Genomic DNA, 23579 nt, shown 5'->3' with positions numbered 1-23579 from the left:
TGAAAAAGTAGCCAGATAGCAACCTCAAGCTATGATGTAGCACTGCTGGTCTTCTTCTGGCTCGGACAAAATGGATGTGAGCCTGAAATGGCCCACATGTAAAATAGCAAATATGGCCCGAAGGAAAAGCTAGCTATCCAACATGCTAAAACACTTTATTGCACACATTGCAAGAGGAAGAAACAAGATGATGGTGAGGAAGATAACAGAATTGGGGATAACGTCTGGGAATTATCTAATGTTTGGAGTCTAAAGTCTGGAGTGTCTGAAGTGTGAGCCTGACTGACAGCTATGGAAAATGTGGAGTCATGGTAAGAAATATTTCTTTGGAGGTTTTGATCAGCTGTGATGACCCTCTCTGGCTGAGGAATCAAATGATGTATGGTGTGGAATGATGTGAGTTTTAGGTGAAACTCAAAATGAAGTGTCATTTTGGCTGCTATATTGTATAGCCAAGCTCCCATCAGATAAATCCTATGCCACAGAGATGCTATGGAAATCTTTAGGCTGTGTGTCGGAATGGGGGGGGGGGGGTGTAACAGGTGTTCATTAATGCTGCTGTTTGGAGTAAAAGATGTGCTCAATGAGACTCCCAGAGAGACTCATGTAGAACTTTAGGCTAGCATGCAGTCAATGATGATGTTCATATCAAACAGCTGTGTTTCTGTGACAGATGTTTGTATATACTGCTTTTTTGGTATGTGAATATTCAGGGCTGGCCCTAGCCATTTCGGTGCCTTAGGCGAGATTAGAATTTGATGCATTACTAAAATAAAAGCAGTTGCACCACAGATAAAAGTTACAACATAGTTACACATGTTCCTAGGGTAGGTGTAAATCATAAAATGTCACAGAATTATACTCACTAATAGTAAAACAGCAGTTTTTTCTGCCACACAGCATCATTTTTCATTAAATTCATGCCATTTTACAACACAGTTTCAGTAGAGACCTAATTTATTGACATGATATTTCAATATCTATCTAGCTTACTACGATGGAACTCTATGTTTGATTGTCGATTGACCACTTGCCTTAGTTATGACTTTTTGTCCAAATTAGTGAGGTTATGCCCCAAATGACTGAGGTGCAAGTGGTTTTAGTAGCTGATTTAGTAACAAACTAGTTATTTACTACTACCAACTAGTAGTTACTAAGCCTCCAGTGTTGACACCCCAACTTAGGAAAGAACTTACATAGCTGGTGCAACCCAGTGCAGAAATCTGTTGTTATGGGTATGGCCATTATTAATGAACAAACATGGAATTTTCTTTCATTATCTCTATCTGTCTCTACTGTTGGAGCTGTTGTAACCCCTTGCCACAAAGATATAATGGGGCTTCTTTTTTCTTTTATATGTTTACATTTGTCATGTTTGTTATATAATTGTTGATTAGATTGGAAATCCATTTACTAAATCATGTTAACTTGATTGACTGCTTCATATCCACTTTGACACAGTTCAGTTCAGCTGGATGGTGTGATGCAGCTAACGTGACAGCTTTGCTCATTTTGAACCCTCCATCAGAGGTGGCTGGCCAAGAGAGGGTGCACATGTTGTTTTGAAATATTTGAAATTAGCAAATAAATACATTTAAAAAATGTATCTATTTCCGTCCAAGTGGCAGCTACCATGGTTTGAGGCTAAAGCCAATGTGAAAGTACCTTAAAGTGCTATTGAGGGCCACTAGATCCTCCAACTGACTCCCATTCAAAAAGCATCAACTTCTCTCTAGGAATACTAAGTCAATCATTGTTTTCACCGAGTCATTATGATCTCAATTGCTAAATTCAGGCCCTCTAATAAGTGTGCGGGTGGTTATTTTGGAAATTATTGCTCTCATAGTATCTTTAGTAGCTTTGATGTCAACCATGTGGGCATTAATTGACAGCTGTGATTGACAGTTGACTCACCTCCTGCTCTCCCTGGCTCCGGGACTCCCACTGTGTCAGGCTGTTGTCGCAATATTTCACTAAGTTTAGTGTTACTTGATTATGGTACCTGCCCTGTAAGCACAATTTAGCTAAAGTAGCCAACATTAGCCAAAGTCTGCACCACTCGGTGTTCCCGGTAAGCTAGCATTAGCTTGGGTCCAAGGTAGTGGGGCATGTTTCCAGAGCGTGAAAGGCAACACTACGGACTCCTTATATGGGAGGTCCTGACTCCAAATGGAAAAGCTGGTGCTGACCATGAGCTGCAACTCTGGGCTTCAAACCAGCTCCAATGAAACCAACGGGTGACGTCACATCTGGCTATGTCCATTTTTATATACAGTCTGTTTTTGTCCCAGCCATGCAGTACACACTAATTCAACACTATAGTAGTTCCTTGTGATCCCGCATTTTTACACCCTGCTGGGTCTAAAAAAGACAGAACAGCACTGCAGAAGACAGCACTCTAACCAATCAAACAATGGGACTCATGAGTGATTGGCAAAGTAGCCAATCAAGTATTTCTCACACTATTAATAATTGTAGCTTACTGAAAGAGTATCAGACAGTATTAAAGTACAGTATTAAATAAAGTCTAATATTTGTTTTATCAATATGGTACTGGGACTTGGACACATTGTGGTAGTTTGAGCTCCAAATTTAATCAACTTCTTCCTGTTTACATCTAGCTGTAGTAGTGTAGTACATATAGCCATTACCAAAATATTAGCAATTCCCACTGGTCCAGTCCATGTGATGGCATCAATATGACAAAAAAGGCACTGCCAATAGCAAATTAGTATGGTAGGATTAACTGTAAACAGTTGCCACTCATCATATTCTCTACTGTGTATTCAATTGCTGTGACTATCCCAGAAGCAGTCGGCATTTGAGTATAATGCAGAAAAGCAGAATTGACAACCAAGTCATGTCAATGTTTTTATTATGTTTTTAAAGAAAACAGGAATATAATCTCAGCATTATTGTTGAATTTACGTAAATGTTTAACTTTATTTTTACATGTTAAAGGGTTGTTGTGTTTTCTAGAGGATCATTCTGCTTTGTGAGAAAAGAAAAAGTTATTTTACGTAAGCATCCAAGCTTAGCTGTTGGGCGTGTTGGGAGTTGGGAGTGTTTGCTTTCCTAATTCAATTGTCTTCTATAGCTGGAGTCAAAGCTAGACAGCAACACCGTTAGTGTGACAGCAGAAGCTCTTAGTGCCTATAGTCCCACCCAGGTAAATAATCACCAGCCACCACTACCCTCCAAATCTCTATCTCCTCAAAGGTCAGCACTGTCAAGCTGGTTTGGAATTGTTCAGTGACTCAAATTTGTATGTTAAAGTTTACCAACCATTATGTGAAAGCTCTGTGCAGATTTGCTTCTCCTCCATAATCCATTGATCTCAGTGATTCCATTGAAATAAACTGATTTTGGTCTGAAATGTTGCTGGTGGGACCTGGCCCTTACATCCGCTCTTCGGGAGAATGGGAGCATTGAGGTGTATCACATTACGACACCCATTAAATTACTTGCTCAAAGTATTCTGTCCTGAAGTCTTCACAAAGTCTCCAAAGTTTTGAACCTGTGAAATGGTCCAGAGGATCCTATCTGAACTCAATGTACATAAATTAATTAAAAAAGAGAGACCTGATCCAAAAGGGACTGACCTGAGGACAGTCAGACTTGATCTGATTAGAGCTGAGGATAATTAGACCTGATCCGAAATGCAATCGACCAAAACAGACACAAATCAGGAGGGGAAACCAACGCTGGTGGCAGCACGACAAGCCCTCAAAATGAAATGACAAAATACTTGTATCTGCCATAAGCATTTTCTGATATAATGCTCCTATTGACAGGATGACATCATTTGTCTGGGCCTTTTACAGGCATATTTTCCATTTTGGCAAATGCAGTGTGATATAAATATCTCTTATGTCCAAATCAATGTTGGGCAGTAACACATTATTTTGTAATGCGTTACAGTAACATTATTACTTTTTTCAATAACGAGTAGTGTAAGGGATTACAATTTCAGTAGTCACATTTCAGTTACTAATCCCAGTAACACTCTGTTACTTTTACACTTGGAGTCAGCATTTTCGCTGTCTTACAGGATTAATGGAGGGTTGATATCAGTATGGTCTCTGTGTTCAGCTGACAGATGCTGTGGAGAAGAAATGGGTAATTCCAAAGTTGTCTTATTCACATGTTGTTTGTTATTAACTGGTTTTGTAATGTTAGCTACAGGTACGCCTACATTCAGGAGTCACCAGATGCTAGTTTAGTTTAGAGTTGGAGGAAGTGTGAATTGTGCAGCTGAGGTCAGGACTTCTGGAGTGCTGTGCAGTCACTGGGGCTACACTAACGCTAGCTGCTGGAATATCAGGTAATCCTTCCAAACTGTATACTGTCAAACCACAAACATCTCAATTTCTGTTTCTACATGTGTTAAATAGAAAAGATGCAGTGTGTGGGTGTGGAGGATTTTGAGTTGTTAAAAGGAAACTTACAAATTTTAACTTGCCCAACACTTGTCCCAATCACAGATAAATGTGCATTAATCCTTTTTGATTAAATTAAATTTAAAAAGAAAAAAGCTCCTCATTACTGCAGATCTTGTTGTATAACCATCAGGTGTTGAGTTTTCTTCAGTGTTATGGTAATCTGGTGATAGTGAGTGAGTTGTCTGTGCGTTCATGGTCACAATGCAAACAGGAAGTGCTAATAGTTAATTCGGCTGTTCTATTCATGGTGACAGTTTGCCAAAATTTAAACAAATACAAGCTAAAGAAATGGGGCTTAGGTGTAGCCCACAGCTAACTCCCACTGACTCCAAGGCAACTTTTCTTCCCGTCTATATCCCCCGAAGCATTATGGGAACTGTAGTTCCAAAACTTAGAACTAGATTATCCGCAATAAAAGACAAACAATAGGAGTTACAAAATGCCGTATCAAAATGGTTTTTATTTTCCCAGAACACTGACACTCTCTTCCCTCTGTCCATTCATATGCAGAGTTTTTCCCTGTGATGAAAACCTGTGAACATACCAAGCAGCAACCTCCAGGGCTGAAAAATGAAGCCAATGCGGAAGTGCCAAAAACTGCAGTTCCTTGAATGGCCACTTGAGGCTCCAAAAGCAAGTCAATACCCATAGACCCCCATGTTAAAATGCCCAACTTTACAGCAGAAATAAACATGTTTACAGCCTGGTACAAAAAACGGTTTTGGTCTCTATAGTTAATTTCCCCTTTCATGACAACTGTACGGGGGGTGAATTTTTTTTTATAACTCACCCGTTTAAATTTTATTAAGCCGTAAAGTTATGCATAATGAAGGACATGGCTGCTTTGAGTGACAGGTCCACCAGCCGTTAGGTGGCTTGTTTCAGCCATTCGGCCCGCCTCTTTGCCCATTTTTGATTGGCTGTGAGTTAGGCAGAGTCATGTATTGCCAAGATGGCGACGGCCGGAGCGGCTCACTTTGAGCTTCAAAACCGCTCTTCAGAAACCAACGGGTGACGTCACGGTAACTACGTCCATATTTTTATACAGTCTATGGAACATACAAGCACAAAACTCTTAACTATTTTAAATTGAACAAAACAACTTCCTTCATAGAAACTGTTCTAAAACACGTATAGTACAACTCACATGCAAATTGATGGCATTTCTGAGTAGCCCAATGTGTTCTGAAAATAACAATATATAGCATGCCTGGTTTAGATTAGTGACTCTGCTAAAAACCTGAAAATACAGCAATTGAAAACCAAGAAAGAAAGGGTTAAAGTGATAAGGTGGTGTATTTTATATCAAATCTTGCCTCATGCAGCTGTAAATGGTGCATGAATCCCCTCTCTCCTTCATTCCTCTCCCGCATCAGCTGTCTGCACAGAGGCTGGATAGGGGAATGAAGAGGCAGCAGATGTCCCAGTATGAGTCATTGTACCCATGAGTTGCCATGAGTTTTCTCAGGAAGTATTTTGCTAATGCAAATGGGAATATGAGTGTGTTTGTAAGTGTGTGTAAGAGAGCTGGGATGGAGGTGATGGGTCAAGCAGGGATGAAGCTTCTAGTCACAGCACTCACATATTCGCCTGGTCGCAGCCTGACTCACATTTCCACTTCTTGTATCTGGTTAGCTTCTATCATCTGCCTACACAACTAGCTGATGTTGAAAGCAAAAAGCTTTAAAACAGGACTGAATGCTACTGACAGTATCTGGGAAACTGCTCAGAGGCTGTTGATGTCAGAGAGGTCAGGGTCAGCCACAGAGCAACAGGCTTGAAGCTAGTTGTGTCTTTGCTCAGTGACACTTAGCAAGGTAGAGCCTTACATGAACCTGTGAAGTGTGATTAAATTGCTATTAACTTACTATTGAGCAGGCAGTGTAGCTGTGTCTTAATAACATACTAATTGTACACAGAATATACTATGGATGTAAATGAATATGAAAACATTATTTGGATATAAACACCTAAGTGTGGCTCCATGCCTGACTTGACAGATGATAGGAAACTGACAAGCTGGAATTGGGGACTGCCTCAAAAGTGCATGCAAAATGTCCAAGCTTTACAAATTTTTGTAAATAGCTTTCTGGCCCAGTGCTATTCTAACTTGTATTTTCCCCACTGTTTAAAACTTCTTGTTCTATTTCCACTATTTATTTCCACCTGGACCATACACAGCTTTTATTTAGACTCAATTTAGGTTTAGTTTTTATTTATTAATTTAGGTTCATGGGTAAAATATTGTGTTATAAATGTAATTTGGTATATTTTGTTAGTCCTAACAGTACACATGTATGAGTGAGGAGTATAAATGGCAGTAGAAATAAACTAACAAAGAATATGAAATGGTAATGATGAATGTATACATTATATTAATTTGAAGTATATAAGACATAGTATGCTGTTTTCAGTTGGTGTATAAGAAATCAATGTACTTCACAATTTTGTACTAATAGGAAATGATGTGCCAGTTGATGTCAGTCAAACTGTGACTGCCAATAAAACTTCATTTGAATTTGTTTCCATTGAAACTGATTTGTGCAGTAAAGCCTTTTTTACAGCAGGTATGTCACAGTAGGAAAAACAATGGTGTACATAATAAAATCAATGAATGATGGCTGAATTCCATTTAGCTGCTCCACTTTCAGGCTCCTGGTTTTGTGCATGCTGGCTCACTGTCACACTGTCATGTTAGTGGGACACTTGAATAATACAGAGCCATCTTTAATGTTATTAGTAACACCTGTTCTTCTATTACTGTGGCAAGTCAAAATGTCTGCTGTGAAAAAGGTCTATTGATTTTCATCATCACTGTCCTCCTCTTCCTCTTCTCATCTAACATATATTAATCTCTTTTGGCCAAAATGCCACTTGTCCTGATGTTATGTTTTCAGTTTCCATATGTTCTCCTTTCTTTTCATTTATGGTGCGTATACTATGTTATTTGTCACTTACTGTAGGGATAACACAGAAAAGATTACAGAATATATTCACAACTGATGATTTCTGTTGTGTGATGTGCAACATTTCCATTTACAGACAGTTAAATACACCATGTAACTTTAAACTGTATGCAGTCAAAACCAACATTAGGAAGCTCTTAATGGGATGTGTTTGCACTCTTCCTTAAAGGACCGGTGTGTAAGATTTAGTGGCATCAAAGAAGTGAGGTTTGATTAAGTTTACATCTAGCCAGTGTTTGGTTTGTCCGTTCTGGGCTACTGTAGAAACATGGCGGGCTCTGTGGAAGAGGACCTGCTCCTTATATAGATATAAAGGGCTCATACTATGAAAACACAACGATTATTATTTTTAGGAGATAATACACTGATTAAAACATACTTATGAATATTATATTCCATTTCTGCCAAGTCTGTTTCCCCTAGATTCCACTAAATTCTACACACTGCACCTTTAAATACTGCTTTAGGAAATGTAAAAATTTGAAAGTGTTCATTTCACTTTACTTTCCTGACCTTGCTTGCTGCAAAACCAAATTTAAAAATCTACTAAAAACCATTCAGCTCTGTAAGCACTGAATCTAAATTTCATCTATGGTCTTCTCATTAACGCAAATAATCTTTCTTTTAATTTGACAAGTTTACATTATTAATTTCTAGTTGACATCGTGGGTGTATGTGATGTGCTATTGTGTGTAGCTTTGTATTTTGCATTTTGATCAATGTGTTCTATGTGTTTTTTGTTTTGTACTGTTTGTTATTGTGCTGTTGTATGTTTTAATTGTAGGGGACTGATGAAAATTAGCTTGAAGCTAAATCTGGTACAGTACATCATTTATGTTAAAAACTGTACTCTGTCCCGATAAATAAATACAATACAATTGATAACATCATCATGAGACCAGAAACCTCATGGTTGACAGTGATTAGAGCTAGCTAACCTAGTGGGCTAACGTTAGCTAGTGCTTTCCAATCTAGTTTAGGTAGTAATAACATCTACAAAAGCTAGCTAGCTAGCTACATTAGGAGCTAGCTAATGTGGTGGAAGTTTGACCGAATAAGGGAGACTGACAAAGAGAAATTTGTCTTTTTACATTTATTCAGCTTTTGCGCAAAAGGATCGAAACCAACAAAGTGACAGTCAGCGACTGCCGAGGAATCGATCCTGAGTGCATCCTTACCAGGGTTTTTATATGCATAAGAAACAAGAGTCAATAGTTACATTAAATGAGGGGAAAAACATCAATGATTAATTAAGGCATTTCCCAAATGAAGGCACGCGCTTGTCTCAAAAAAAGTTAATGTGCAGGCTAGGCTATATTTCAACCTTACATCATTTAGCATGTAAATGTGGTACACAGATCAGGCATTGTATTAAGAAAGACAGTTCATGTATAGTATCGGGTTCGAGTAAAGTTCAGCGGAAAGGGAGCCAGTCATGCTTTCTACAAAACAGTATAACACAGAGAGTCACACTTAATACAAAGGTTATTCACTAAATGATCATTTTTCCTCTACAGCTAACAGGCATAGCTAGCTAGTGACATAGCATCCACTACCTAACCAGCTTAGCTGATGTGTCAGCTAAGCCATAAGTGTAATGCCCTGTTTTTCTGAATAGATAATTATCTCGGAAATTCTGAGAAAAGTTTTCATGAAAAAAATATTCTGCTGTTTTTCTGAATTAATGACATAATTATCTTGGAAATTCTGTGAGAGTTTTTCGTGGAAAAAAATAATTCTGCTCTGTTTTTTTGAATTAACTGATAGGGGTGCTGGGAGCATGGTAACCACAGCTTGTTCCGGAGCATAGTTAAGTTGGCTTGTTATATCAGTGCCCCCCATTACTGCCTTGGTTGTCTTTAGCTAGGACCGGGCCTGCCCATAGATGTATTTATATAGCGTACAAAGACCCAGCTTTATACAAGCATTAATACTTATAGTACAGATGGCTCACACCTGGGAGGAGTTCAGCACAGTTCCAGTTGTGCCTCATCATCATCACCCTCAGACCCCCCCCCTCACATACCCGCCATTCCATACACATGAAATATTATCATTACACATTCCTTAGTTACAACTGACTTCCTACTACAACTAGAAGCTTAGGGTAAAATTTGTTTAAGGGGTTGCAATTGACACCCACTTCCTCTCCTTTCTTCTCATCTGAGGTGATTTAACCTCTAAACACATTTTTCTTTGGACTGGACTGACATTTGTAATGTGCCACTGTTGAACTTGATAAGTGGGGGTCCGTGATGAGTATGATAGCTTAGCAGTAACTTCCATATGGGGGTAACAAGGGGAATGCTGGGGACTGAGCAGGAGATCCGGGGATCAGTCCAATATCTTTTTTCTGTTCTGTTTGCTCATGTGTCTATGTGTGCTCATACTGGCTTTTCTTTCTCCCCGAGAGCCACAGGTTGGGTCTTGCATAGTGGCCCTGAGACCTTGTAGTCCATCCGCCTTTTATTTGTGGCCCTCAGAGGCTCCTGGGCCAGTGGTGAATATGTCTCTGTGTCCCCCGTCCCCCTGCTGAGAGATTCCAGAGGCTCCTCTCTTGGCCTCTCAGGGCTCCTGGGTCACTCGTTTGTCATCATGACCTTTGACCCTTGTAGGCCAGTGTGCCGGGAGGAATGTCGGAGATGTTTACCTTCGCTGAGACTGATGGTGTCCAGGTGGCTCTCTCTCTCTTTTTTTCATGCCTTTTTTCGGTCTTGTGTTTTTTTCCTGAGCCAGGCATCTTGACAGCCCCACCTCTCTGCTGCAGCCAGTTAGCCTGGTGAATAATGCAGAGGTAGAGCTTGTTGTTGTGGTGCGCTAATACTATTCCCATTAGCACCAGTGCCTACCAACACAAATGTCCTACCTGGATGTTTAGTTTCAGCTATGGCACCTTTGTAGATGGACTCTTTAGATTTGTGTCAGAAAGTATCTGGATTGGCTTGACTGGAAAGTAATGAGAGAGAGCTATTGATTGGTCCTCTGTCTGAGTCTGGTCAAGAGAGCACACTCATCCAAAGCTCCACTTCCCAGAGTTTGTTAGCCGTCAGACAGCCAGCCTAGCGGCGTGGCTAGACAGAGAGGGCATTCAGTAATAGGTAATGGACCCCCACTTCCAGCTCCCTCCGCCTTCCACTTCAATGTGGTGCCATCTATCACTCTTGCCCTGGACCTTCCCAGTGGCTCCTTGCTGGGTCCTCATCTACTGGAAACTCTTGGAAAGTTTCCTGCCCTCCCCTGCCCCCAGCCCCCTCAGCCCCTCTAAAGAGCCCATTAAACAGTGTTGTAATGCAAACAGTAAGTCCGAAGAGAGCGAGGGCCAGGTGTCGGGTGCGGAGGGGATGAGCGTCTAATGCAGCCATTACGAGTGGCGGGGAGGGTGGGTGGATTATCATAAAAGCATCTCCCCTCCCTCTAATGTGGACATGTCTGATCAATACCAGACTCTTGGGAGGGGATGGAGGACGGGATGGACGGATGAAGGATGAGAGGAAAGGGAGCTTTATTAATCTACCTCCCAGCCGAACGCTCTGTCGCAACACCATGGGATGGCAGCGACGGACAGAGTGGGAACAAAATGAGAGGGGAAATAGGAGATGTGGGAATGACACATTTCTTTAGTTCTCTGATGCAATATCTGAGTAATGTAACAATGCATTTAAACATTTTACCACCATGACCACTCAACTGTCCCCCAAAACAAGGCAATGGAAATTGTTGAAGCAATAAAATAAAATAATGAAAATAAAATCCATGAGCTACTAAAACACTTAATTTTACCCCTCCTAGTATTTGTAAGCAGTATATAATCAAAAGATAAATGGTTTATAACAGGAGGAGTCTTGATGCATTATTTAACAATAATAACTCAAAACTATAATTCCTCTTATGAATCCTGGAGTATAAATACTTAATGAATGCTAAATAGCGTAATTGTAATTATATATAACAATACGTCTTGTTTATGTGTTTTGAACACATATGTTAACAGTTTTAACCAAAGGATTTGTACATATATATATGTAAACAGTTTATAAATGTTTTATACTTTATACTGTTAATTTTGGTGCCCAATTTGAATTTAGTCTTCTTCTTTTACTTTTTCATATTTTAGTCATTTTAGTTTTGTTAGATTTGGTCAAAAAAAAAAATTATAGTCTTAATTTTTTAATGTCTTCTTTTATGTCTTCTAAGCATTGTGAGACTAGATTGTAATTGTTCACACACACAGTGCCCATGCCACTTTCAATCACTCCCTTTAATAAATCCAGCTGCCATTTACCAAACTCAGGCTTTTTGAACACAGCCCTTAACTCACTGTCGTCTACCTGTGCTCTCCACCACAGAGAGCACAGGTAGACGACAGTGATTAGAGAGGTAACTGCACTGACTACGAAGACAGTGTCATTGTTCACATACTTACTTGCTTATTTTGTGTCAACCTGGAGGGTTAAAAAGTATTTCCATGAGGGGGCAGATTAGGGCCTAATCATCCCTGAGCGAACGAGAATATCTCCCTGGTGAACCTAACTGAAAGCATGGTGAGACTCGAGGAGGTTACAACATGGTGGCAGCACATTAGCAGCGACATTATAATAATATCACACCAGCTATTCTAGCGTGCATATTTGTCACTCTGGAGCAGCGAAGACATACAGCATAAGAAGATCAGCTTCCTTTATATAAATGTTTATTATAGGTAGTAAAGGTTTAAAGTCTCATAAGACGTTTGAAATTAAGCATTAGTACTCTTCACTGAAGGAGACACATTTTTTCAGAGGTGCATTGATATGGACTGTGTGTGTTTGTGTGTGTATGTGTGAGCTGCTTTGGTTCCCGCTAATGCCTTTACCTGCAGGTGTGTCCCACATGTCCTTTGGAAGGATGTCTTCACACCATTTCAGTGGCAGTTTAAGCAGACAGGCAGCTGGTTCCCATCAGTTTTTCTCATATGGGCCAGACGTCTTTCCAGAACCCCCCTCTCAACACTTCTGCTCTAGACCCAAAAACTGAGATGAGCCATGTTGGAGAACATCCTCATCACAGAGGACCCTACCATGTGATTCTCACCACTGGGTGGAAAGTAACATTTAACAGTGACTCATATGTTTAATGGCCGCTTAGAAAGTAAGTTTGACAGATAGATGACAGCTGAAGTGGGAATGCAGTATGCTGTGTGGTTTCCAACACTGTCAGTAGTTGTACAACAATAGATTAGAAGTATTTCCTATTGAACTCCCCAAAGATGATCAGTCCCAGACAGAGTTTAAAAGAGGCCTGTCTGCACTGCAGTGATCATTCTCACTGCTTTTGCCACAATTGTAACAGTGTGAACCGTTTGTGTTTTAATAGGAACAGATATGTGGACATAGAACATTCTGTGAATAATTAATAAAATAAATCATAAAATAGCCTAATTTGCAACACTTGGCCCTAGATGGGCTTTACCAAAAAATAGAAATGTGATTGAAATTATTTAGGCTATGTACAGTATTTATGTATACTACATTTCCCTATGAATTAAAATTTTAGATTTAGCCGTAAAAAATAATGGTTGGGCCTTGTCTGAATGTGTATTTTCTTTATCAGCGATATTTTCATATATATATAAAAGTTCATTTTGCTGCTCTCTATTTCCAACAGTAATGATGCATAAAGACAGTTTACTGCCTTGTTTACCTTCTGTCCTCCAAGTCTATCCCAGAGCACTGCCAAAGATGTCACAAAAACATGCTTGTTGACTGTGACCTGATGGCAACCTGCTTTCTGTCAACATAGCTGTGGTGAAGGCAAATGTCACAGTTTATGGTTTGCTGCAAATGTATCCCAGTGGCCAAGTGCAGTAGTACAGCAACAACGAAAAATCCCTCCGTGAACCAAAAAGCATATTTACTACAGACTGCAAATATAAAAGACATGTCTGTAAAACTGTTGACATGCCACCTCAAAACTGCATCCAAGGTTAATTATTACTATTAGTATGGCACATAAGCAGTCATGGTTTAATATTTTTAAAATATTCCTGGAGCTTAGAAAAACCTTTTATGTGACGTGACGTCCCATTATAGAATCTATGGGACGGGCTGGCGATTAAGAGGATGTATGTGCTGGATGAGCAACTGTCCAGGTCTAGTTAACCTGCTCACTAGCTAGTTAGCTCACTAGCTAACTTGTATTTTGGGTTTTTCCTTAATTCGTTCAGGAAACAACAGTATAGATGTCATCATTCCTTGTAATAGAGCTGTGAAGTGGGAGAAGCTGCTGGTTCTGGAAGTATTTTTCCCTCCTCCGAGTTCCAGTTTCAGTTCTTTCAAAAATGATATCCTCAACATTACTCAACATAGAAACACAAGAAAAAAGTCAAATTGTTTGAGCTGCGGATTTTAGTCTCAGTTTTCCCTAATAGCTAAATATTCTGCCAGCCATTAACGACACACGTTACAGAATTTTAAACTTGGCTATTGGATGTTTCTTACTGAAATACATCTTGGGAGTTGAAATGAAGTTATTTCCTTAGGTTTTTAGGCACAGGCTTCCCTTGACTTTTATTCAGCCTCCACATATCTTCTAACTCAGTTGCTTCTCTCTTTTTTTTTTTTTTTCCATTTGATTCAACCCTAGAGTTTCATTCCCATCCAAGCCTTGAAGAGCTCCAACTGTCAGTCACCTAAAATTGTCTATGGAGAAAATGAATGAGACTTTTACCTCCTGAACCAGGGTTTCCTGAAATAGCTCCTCCCACTCCCGCAACTACTATTGACAGTAGTGGATAATGACATATACGTGCACTGTGGGATTCCAAGCAAACCAGTTTTTATGAGTCTCTGCCACAGATATAACACACATCAGTCCCATATCCAATTTATAAAAGCGTTTGAACATTTGCTGTACAAATCCTCAGGTTTGCAGGAAGCTATGTGTTTTACTTTGTAGTAACTTTGTAGTATGTATGATAGCCACCGTGCCTAAACAGACAAAATGATATGAATGCATGTCACAGATGACACACTGCTGGACACACTGACAGTCACGTGATTTGTGTGAAGTGTAGTGCAGGAAAACAGCCGTGCACTGAAGATGGAGATAATTAAGGATCTTGCAAATCAGTAATTTCTTTAATACCCAAACCTTGTTTTGTATGTCTAGCCATTAGTATTACTCCCATTTATATTTACATCCATATCTACACTTTACTCTGTAACTAAAGAGAGAAGAATATATTCATAGTAAGCACTAATATCCTGTGGTCTTCTGTTAACATTTGAAGTGCACTCAGTGGCTAGCTCTGCTTTCACTAATGCTGTTTTATATAAAAACCAATCTGTATGAAAGCCCTGTGCCTCCCACACACATGAACAGTCCTGACCTCCCCTCATGCAGCATGGTGAAAGTGCTCTCCTCACTTTTTTCTTGTTACACCGTTTTCTCCTTCACACATAACCACATATGCACTGTTGCATGACTGCAATCAGATACTGCATATCCACACAGGCAGGAGTAAACAAATGACTCCTCTAATGTTGTTTATCGGTGCAAAAAAAAAGTACCGTCATACCATCTCCAGGCTGCCCGAAAGTCACACACCAAAATCAGCTTCACCAGCTTAGATCCCTCTCCTCTCAACTTAAAGCAGCTATCTGAGTCTTTCTGCTCTCTGTGTGATTTACAGTGACCCAGTGAGAGAGTCTGTATTGAATAATGGCGCGGAATGACAGGTAAACCTCGGGCCAATTGGCGCAGTGGCCGGAGCCTGGTACGGACAGTTTGCAAGGAACGGGGAGGTAATCGCTCCCCCTTTGGCCCTTTTTTTTTTTTTTTTTACTGTCAACTAAAGTGAGGAAAGGCAGGCCGACACTTGGATGACACACGTGGCATGTACACACACACACACACACACACACACAGGCATCTACACACAGCTTCCCTTGTAGTGTGGCTGTGTTGGGGCAGGTTCTGCATGACACGCTAGACAGCGAGGGGAGAAAACAGCCAGCAGAACTTAAAACAATGCGAACCAAGGCTGAACTAAAAGTGGATCATTAGAGATTATTCTGATATGAATAAGACATACTAATATTATATAAATACGAGAGCAATGTTGTTGTTTTTTTGCAAAAATTACAGCTTTAATTCTAATTATTAATGTCATTTTAATGTCAGTAAAATTCCTCCCAACGATAACAACACTGACTTAGGCCAAATGTTCTTGTAATTATTTATTCTCTGGGAAAATTCAAACTAGAGCTGAAACTCTTAGTAAATAAAATAATCAGAAAGAAAATTGATGGTTTTTAAATTTAAAGAAAGTGCTTGTTCTAGCTTGTCCAATGTGATAATTTGCTGCTTTTCTTCATTTTATATCACTGTAATTGAACAATTTTAAGTTTTTTGGTCAGACATTTAAAGACTTTTTTTTTTTTTTTTTTACTATTTTCTGGCATTTAATAGAACAAACGATTGATTTATCAAGAAAATAATTGTAAAAAGAAAAACAAGAATGAAAATAATTATTAGCTGCTGCCCCCATTCAAAGTGCATTCTGCACAAAATATTATATATCTGATTTTGATGTTTCATTTTTAAATCTGAGGGGTTTTAAGGCCAAAATGAAAAGATATTTTATGCTTATCAGGGTGGGAACTGCATCTGAATCATTATGGGACACTGAAACGGTCAAATGAAAGCCATGAAATTAATTCAGGTGGCTCCTTAAATCATTCATGTGACATGTAGGTAACGCATCTGATTTGAAATGAAAGGCCTAAACCAAGCATATAAATCATTAAAATAATAATGACAGAGAGCAAGTGTCCGCGCTGGTAGTATTTTCCTCGGCTTCATCAAATAAATAAAGTGTAAAGGAGTGTGTAATGCTCTCCCAAAGCTGCTCATCTGCTCAAATACTCAAGCCCCTTTCGCTTTTCCCTGCAGGAAGGCTAATGACAGACATGTAAGTAGGCAGCATGACCTGTTCTGCTGCACATGGAGTTTATTTGCTGTGGTTTTAGCTGCAGCTTCCACGCTCAACCCCTGGGGCGCAAATACGTCTGCGGTGCTCCAGCCCAGGGAGCAGCAATCTGACAAGCAGTGCAGACCTAATCCAGGCCAGGTCTGGGGCTGTGTTTGGTATGCATCCCCTAGGTATGGAATAAATACAAGGCCGGTAAGCAGATCTGCTTGCCTGGACGACCGCAGGGGAGTGGAGGGCTTTCCAACCTTGCGTTACATGCCTTGACGGGATGTCTCTTATCCATATATGTAACCTCATAACATTTTGGGCTTTTCACGAATAAGAACAGCTTTGATCTCCTGTGGAAAGTAATGCAGTTTTAATGTCCAACTTCAAGTGCCATTAGCTGCATTTTTATCAGTTAGCGAAGCTGCTTGGTAAATTTCTGAATGTCAAGTCAGGGGGCGGTGCTAGCCTAGAGGATAGAGAAGTGGGTTTATGATTGGAGGGCTGTCAGTTTGAGGTCCTCGCTGGGAGAATGTGGGTGGGGAAAGTGGATGAGTAACACTCTTCCCGCCCTACAGCACTTCAGTCTAGTTTCCTTTGAGCAAGGCACTCAACTCTCTGCTGCTTTAGTGGGTAAAAAGTAGAAAAATGAGATTATACAGGGAAGCTGTTGAGTGATAAAGTGCAAATGTGGTGCATTATGTTTCTGGGGAAAGCAAAAAGAGGCTCCGTCGATACTAAAAGAAAAAAAAAAGAAACACAGAAGGAAAGTCTGTTTTGCAATTTCTACTCACTGAACCTTTAAAAAGTGTCTCTCCACCTGGTGGCACAACCCCTCCCTCACCCCCCCGCCCCCCACCCCCCTCACCCCCACTCCCACCCTCCTTTCCACCCTTAAGCCGCCACAGGTATAAGCAGACCAGGTGTACCTGTTTAAACTTGCTGTGTAATTTGTGGATTAGCAGATGCCTCTAATGGCTAAAATCATCAGAGCTTTCCCTCTGCCATAGAGCGGGGAGGAGGGGGGGGGGGGGAGGAGGGGGGAGGATATGAAAAGAAAACAGACACACAGAAGCAGAAAATGAACCGGACCATGTGAATGGAAAGAAGAGTAAAAGGACAAAAGATGACAATTCAAACATGAAAGATCATCTCAAAGGGCCAACTCAGCTGTCCTGTGAACAAACGGACCATACATCCAGTAGACACTCATCAGGTTCTGACTTCTACCTACAGCCTCTTTTATACAATCTACAGTTCAGTCATCTTAAAGCTCTTTGTGTCATTCTGGAGTTGTTTTGAACTTTTTAAATAGCGTTCATGTCAACATCCAAGTTGTGATTATGAAAATTCAATACTACATTGATTACACTGGCAAATATAGCAAACATACCCTTATTCCAGCCTGCCAGTTGTGAGGATTTGGTGCTTTTATTTGTCTTGTGTGATAGTAAACTGAATATTTTAGCATTTAAATCATTGGATGAACACAACAACTTGAAGTCGTTGCCTCGGGCTTCAGGAAGCTGTGATGAGCCACGTCTTTCTGACTTTTTAAAGACTAAAGGATTAATTGATTAATCAGGAAAAGAATTGAATAGATAGTAGTCGTGTTATATTATTGATGCAAAGTATTTTTAACCTTTTACAAGAACAGCTCTGTAGTCAAAACAGTTTTAAATTTGCCAGTGTTATAAACCCCCTCACTATATGACTCAAACGTTGCTTAACTCCTTTTGTGTTTTCACAAAATTTTAATAAAGCATGAAATAGAAATATGATCTCTCTCTCTTTTCCTTATCTACATTCACCATCAATTTATGTGACACTCTCCACTTCCTGCCAAACAAATGCCTCATTTGTTTTGCTGGTATTGTGATTTTTGTTCTGCCACAAGTATTTAGCTTGTTACATGTGGAGCTAGATATGGTTTGAAACTGTTTGACACTAGTGCAGATATGATACGTGGGTTTTAATAGCAATATCTAAACAGTATTACTCATGACTAGCAATATAAGGAAAGTCCTCAAATGTTGCGACTGAGAGTTTAAATCACATTTAGAGGAATGTGTAGAAAAAAAAAAGAAAGATCTGAACAGACATTTGATACGTGTCAGTTTTCAATAATCCGTGTGTATGGACATATTTTAGTTGGTTCCCAGCCGAAGCTACATGTATTTCTATCACATATCACAGATTTAGTTTTTGTCATGTGTGAAGTCCCCCCTCTTCCCGAGAAACACTCAGCACAGACACTGACACATTCCTGACGGCACAAGGCATAACTTGTTATGGAGGCTGTTCACAGGGCTGTGTTAAGGTGAATCCAGACACACACACTGGGCTGTGTGCACCGAGAGGGGCAGCGTTGATTTAGGGCATTACTCAGACGGAGAGAGAGAGAGAGAGAGAGAGAGAGAGAGAGGGGAAAAGAGAGAGAGAGAGTCTCCCCTGACTGCATTAGGAGAGCCTCCAGCCTTTGTGATTCCTTTTGATCAAATCTCTGTGAAAGATGAGTGTCATGCCCTCTTCCAGCCAGCTGTGAGGGGACTGCCCTGTGACTCTGAGGGGGTAGATGTGTGCGTGTGTGCGTGTGTGTGTGCACGCGTGAAAGAGCATGCACACCTCTATGTGTGCACAGGAGTGTGTGTGTGTGTGTGTTGTGCGCGCAGGCTAGGGAGGGAGCAGGCAGCTCCTGAGGTGAGAATGCCGAGTGGGAGGATCTCATTCCAATCCCCTGTGCCCAGTTTCAACACACACACACACTCAGACACACACACACACACACTGAACATCTTGAGTAGTTTAGAGCCAGTCCACGGCAACATTAGAGGAGAGTGAGCAGAGGAGGCGTGTGCATGTTTATATGTGTGTGTGAGTGTGTGTGTGTGTGAGTGTGCATCTGTGCAGTGAGAGTAAAAGCACAGTGACTACTTCTTCTCCTTTTGTGGAGTGAGTGTGAGTTGGTGGCTCGTTTTGTGTGTGTGTGTGCGTGTGTGTGTGTGTGTGTGTGTGAGAGAGAGAGGAGAGAGAGAAGCAGAGTACATGTGTGCCCGTGTTGTTGAAGGAGACGCTGCTGGGTGTGATGGCTCTTTTGCGTTAGTACTTGTGCGGACAGGAGAGTTGGAGGCAGTTGTTTTGTGGGACTCGCGGGGAATGGCAAACTCCACGGTATCCTTGGAAACATCCGACTAAATGACAATGGCTGAGGTAAGAGAGACGGCTTTTCACTGCTTATTCTCTTGTCTGCTCTCCGGCTCTGCTCTTCACACACAGCGGCTGCACATGTTTAACAAAGACAAACTGGAAGCAGTTTTTGTAGATCGCAGTGACAGGCGGGAGTAGTGCAGACTTTTCATTATTAGCTGCGCTGATTAGGTTAGTACAGATGTCATATTTTATCATTACATACATTTTGCTACTGTATGTATTGCACTGCAAAAGAAGCAGAGTAAGGCTTTCTGGCTCATTGTAAAAGTAGAAATGTGTCACACTGATACACACCTTAACTTTGCTGTTCTGTGTTTTTATAGGATTTGTTGTTACAAGTTGTCACATCAGGATCTGTAGCGCTCAGTACGATGTGGAATCTTTTGATACTAATGTCTGAACTGTATTGTATCACAACTGATACCAAAAGGATACTTTTTTTTCATACGTTAACTTTTGAGGAAATACACGTATTTTTCTATAAAACCTTGTTTTTTTTCCTTTTAAGAAAAAATAACCAAAGTTCTAAAATGTTTAATGTCTAAACACAAGCAACTTCTGTCTAAATAAAATCTTTAGATCTTCAAATCAGCAACTAATTCGCTGATCAAATAATAACTCAACTTTATGGTGCTTCACAATTTTTGGACAGTTTTCTTAGATGTTTTCAAAACTCATCCAAACCAAAAAAAAAAAAAAAAAAAAAAAAAAAAAAAGACAGTTTCTTTGACTTTTAATTGCTCCCAAACAAAAACCTTATCTGACTGATGAAGAAGTCAAAACGACCAGTCAGTGTGCACACAGATTGTCCTTACATGCCTTCCAAGAATCTAGAGACAACTCCCAACAACTCCCAACAAATAATAACACCACAGACAAAAAACATACAAACTTTCCTAATGCTAGCATCTAATTATCTATTTCATGCTCTTATGTTAAACTACTAAACCATTCTATTAACTTTCTATTCAGCAGTTTTATTTTATCGTGTCGTATTCTGAGCGCCACGTCTGCCTTTATCCTCAAACTCCTGTGACAAAAAGTATCATTCAGCCCATTAGAGGAGAGAGAAGCAGCCTCCAGTCCTTACCTGGGCCTGCACTCCATCCACCCGTCTGTCTGTCTGTAGTTTGGGGGGAAGCAGAGCAGCCCGGCCTCCTGTAGCCTCCTGGCTGCTGCCCACAGCCTATTGGAATGTAATTTAAGAGCAGCCTAATGTTTTGTTGCAGCCATAATGTAACAATTAGCAGAGCTGTCTGTGTGGTGGTGGTGGTAGCAGCAAAACACTCTCTCCTGTGTCTGTGTGTGTCTCTCTGTGTGTGTGTGTGTGTGTGTGTGTGTGTGTGTGTGTGTGCAAACAATGCTAAACAGTTGAAGGAAAAACAATTGTGGTTATTGGCTGCTACACAATTACTGAGTGTCAAACAGGCTGGAGTTTAACTTTCAGGATAAAACTGTGATGTGGAAAATAAGACTTCATGCAGATCATATACAGTCCCGAGGTTTATTCTCTTATTTTGAAATTTTTCTTTTTAGTTGAAATAAAAAATATGAATGTCAGTTTTTGTTAAAAAGTTTGAGCTAATTGATTTGATTTCACATTTTTATTTACGGTGATGTCAATCTTGTCGTGTCACTTGGCAACTTTGACATGATCACTATTTTGAGCCTCGCAACACACAGAATTTTAAGGAATCGAGGACTCCGAAGATGCACTCATAAACCTGATCCAATGCTGTAATTATATAACATTTTATCAGTCTTATAAAGTCAAAGTAAATCAATAACTAACTGTTCATGCTAGACAAGTTCATCTAACTTTAAATATTGTGTGTTAAGTTGTTCAATCAGTTTTCAAGTTCAGCCTTTATTTTACAAATTTCAAAATAATAAATACCTCCATAATAAATAGAATCTTAAAAATATGTTGTTGAATTATCATCAAGCTCTGTCATAATTTCTACCATGTGAGGTGTGTGTGTGTTTTTATCCCCTCACATATTTTATGTTCCTCTAACAGGTTGCCTTTTCCATATTCTGATGAGTGAGAGGCCCAGCAATCCATGAAAGTGATTTAGATTTATTTGTCGTGCGTGTGTGTGTGTGTGTGTGACAGAAATGTGAGTAGAATGGCCCTCTGTGGCTTTCCTTTAACACACTCATGTCCTATCTCTTCATCCCTGCTGCTATCTCACTCTTTCCATCTTTTGTTTCCTCTCTCTACCTCCATCTCTTTCTGTGGGTGTCTCTCTGTTCTTCTTTAGTGCTGCAGGGCCCCGGGGCACAACACACACACACACACACACACACACGCTCACATAAACGACGCAGAGCTAGGGCCCCAGCTCATCTTTACAGAGTTGCACTTTGTTTTGTGTGTATTTATGTGTGTGTGTGTGTGTGTGTCGGTGGTGGCGACTGCCGACCTCGTCAGCTTCATTAGGTTCATGATGGTCCATCCGTGAGAAGATGGGAGGAGGGGGTGTGTGCGTGTGTGTGTGTGTCTGCTTCAGCCTTTTACCCCCTTTAGCGTCTCCTCGGGCTGTGATCTGCCCCTCCTGGCCCCCCCAACCTTACCCCCTTAACACCCCCAAACTTCCACATACACACACACACACACACACACACACACATAGCAGCTACCCCTTGCATCTGCTCTGCGCTGCCACCAAAAGGCTTGTGAGGATTTGTCAGCCAGATGTGACAAGATTGTCAAGAGGCAGGCGAGGAGAGAGGGAGATCTGATATTAATCAGAGCGTAGCTGGGAGCCAAACTCTCTCAGACTCAGTGTACTAACATGTTCCCCTCATTTACTCCCTCTCCGAGCCAAACACTCCCTCCGAGTTCCTAACGGGGAGCCACATTCACCAGGAAGCCAAGCAAACTTTGGCTCTCCTCCTTCTCTTCCCCCCCCCTACCCCTAAGCTCATCTTTTTGTCTTTTTAAGATTTATTTTTTTTTCTTAAGGAAGCCAACTATTCTCTCATGGATATTCAGGTAAAAGATTTGCTACCTTTTTGTGTGGTTTTGGTGTTGAAACATGTAGTGTGTTCCTGTGTGTGTATGTGCTTTCTTGTGATTGACTGCTGGATGAGTATGAAATAATGAGTTTTTCACGCTGTCTTTGGGCTGTATGGACTCTTAATAGGCTCAAACACAGCCTGTCACTACTTGCACTCGCACAGGCTTTTTTTCTGGGTTTGTCTTCTCCTTTTCAGGTCCAACGCCGTGTTAAAAAAAGCGCTCATGTTTTTTTTTTTTTAAAAAAGTGAATTTCAACAGCTATTAACTGACATACAGTTTACTTTTAAAAGAAGCTGATGATTTAAAGCCAGACTGGATGGCTTTAAAGCCGAGAGTTTGTGTATAAAAGTTCAGTATTTCATTTGAAAAGTTGATGTAATCATTTTGGAGACGATCATAAGTAAGTGATTTTGATCTGGTGCTGTGTGTGTTAGAGTGCTTCCTCTTTCTTAGCGGAGTGACATTAAATCATAAGCTGAGGCGGGATCATGTTTCCTGCTGAGCAGCTCCACATTGTAACCTCACTTTAACTAACACTTGTCATCAATTAACATTTTACAACCTCGCTGTCACATACACAACCCGGTCCAAAGCGTGATTTATTCATGAGACTGTGTTCTATGCTGGTACAGCGCACGTACGCACGCACGCACGCACGCACACACACACACACACACACACACACACACACACACACACACACACACGCAAGCCTGTGATCGGCAGTGGGGCCAGGTGTAGTCAGTGCAAGTTGCTGAGGTGGTTTTTATTGGTGGAAGTCGGTGTTATTAGCAGGCTATCTGAGCAGTACCAGGAGCACCGTCCTCCCACTAAATTCCTGAGTGTTTTCTGTGTGTTCTGGCTGGGATCAAATATTTATTTCTTCTGTGTGTGTGTGTGTGTGTGAGAGTGTGAATGCTTTTCTTGATTGCTGTGTTGCATTTATTTTAAGTAGTAGAATGTGTCCTTTTAAGTATATA

General features: G+C 40.5%; 1 protein-coding gene across 2 annotated transcripts in view; it reads left to right on the top strand.

Moving 5' to 3' along the window:
* The window catches only part of bnc1 (basonuclin 1), a 70497-nt gene that overhangs the window by 31577 nt on the left and 15341 nt on the right, over positions 1-23579 (top strand). Inside the window, exon 1 of one of the 2 annotated variants that reach the window (XM_044350999.1) lies at positions 19148-19574. The exons of the other annotated variant lie outside the window; for it this stretch is intronic. Coding sequence (XP_044206934.1) covers positions 19560-19574 — 15 coding nt within the window. The 5' untranslated portion in view covers positions 19148-19559. Of the gene's footprint in view, positions 1-19147; positions 19575-23579 lie in introns of those variants that run through there. 2 annotated transcript variants of the gene reach the window in all.

This window comes from Thunnus albacares, chromosome 1 (assembly GCF_914725855.1).
Source record: "Thunnus albacares chromosome 1, fThuAlb1.1, whole genome shotgun sequence".
In the NCBI taxonomy this organism is placed as follows: Eukaryota; Metazoa; Chordata; class Actinopteri; order Scombriformes; family Scombridae; genus Thunnus; species Thunnus albacares.
The sequence above is the reverse complement of the archived record's forward strand: the minus strand, read 5'-3'. Positions and strand labels throughout refer to the sequence as shown.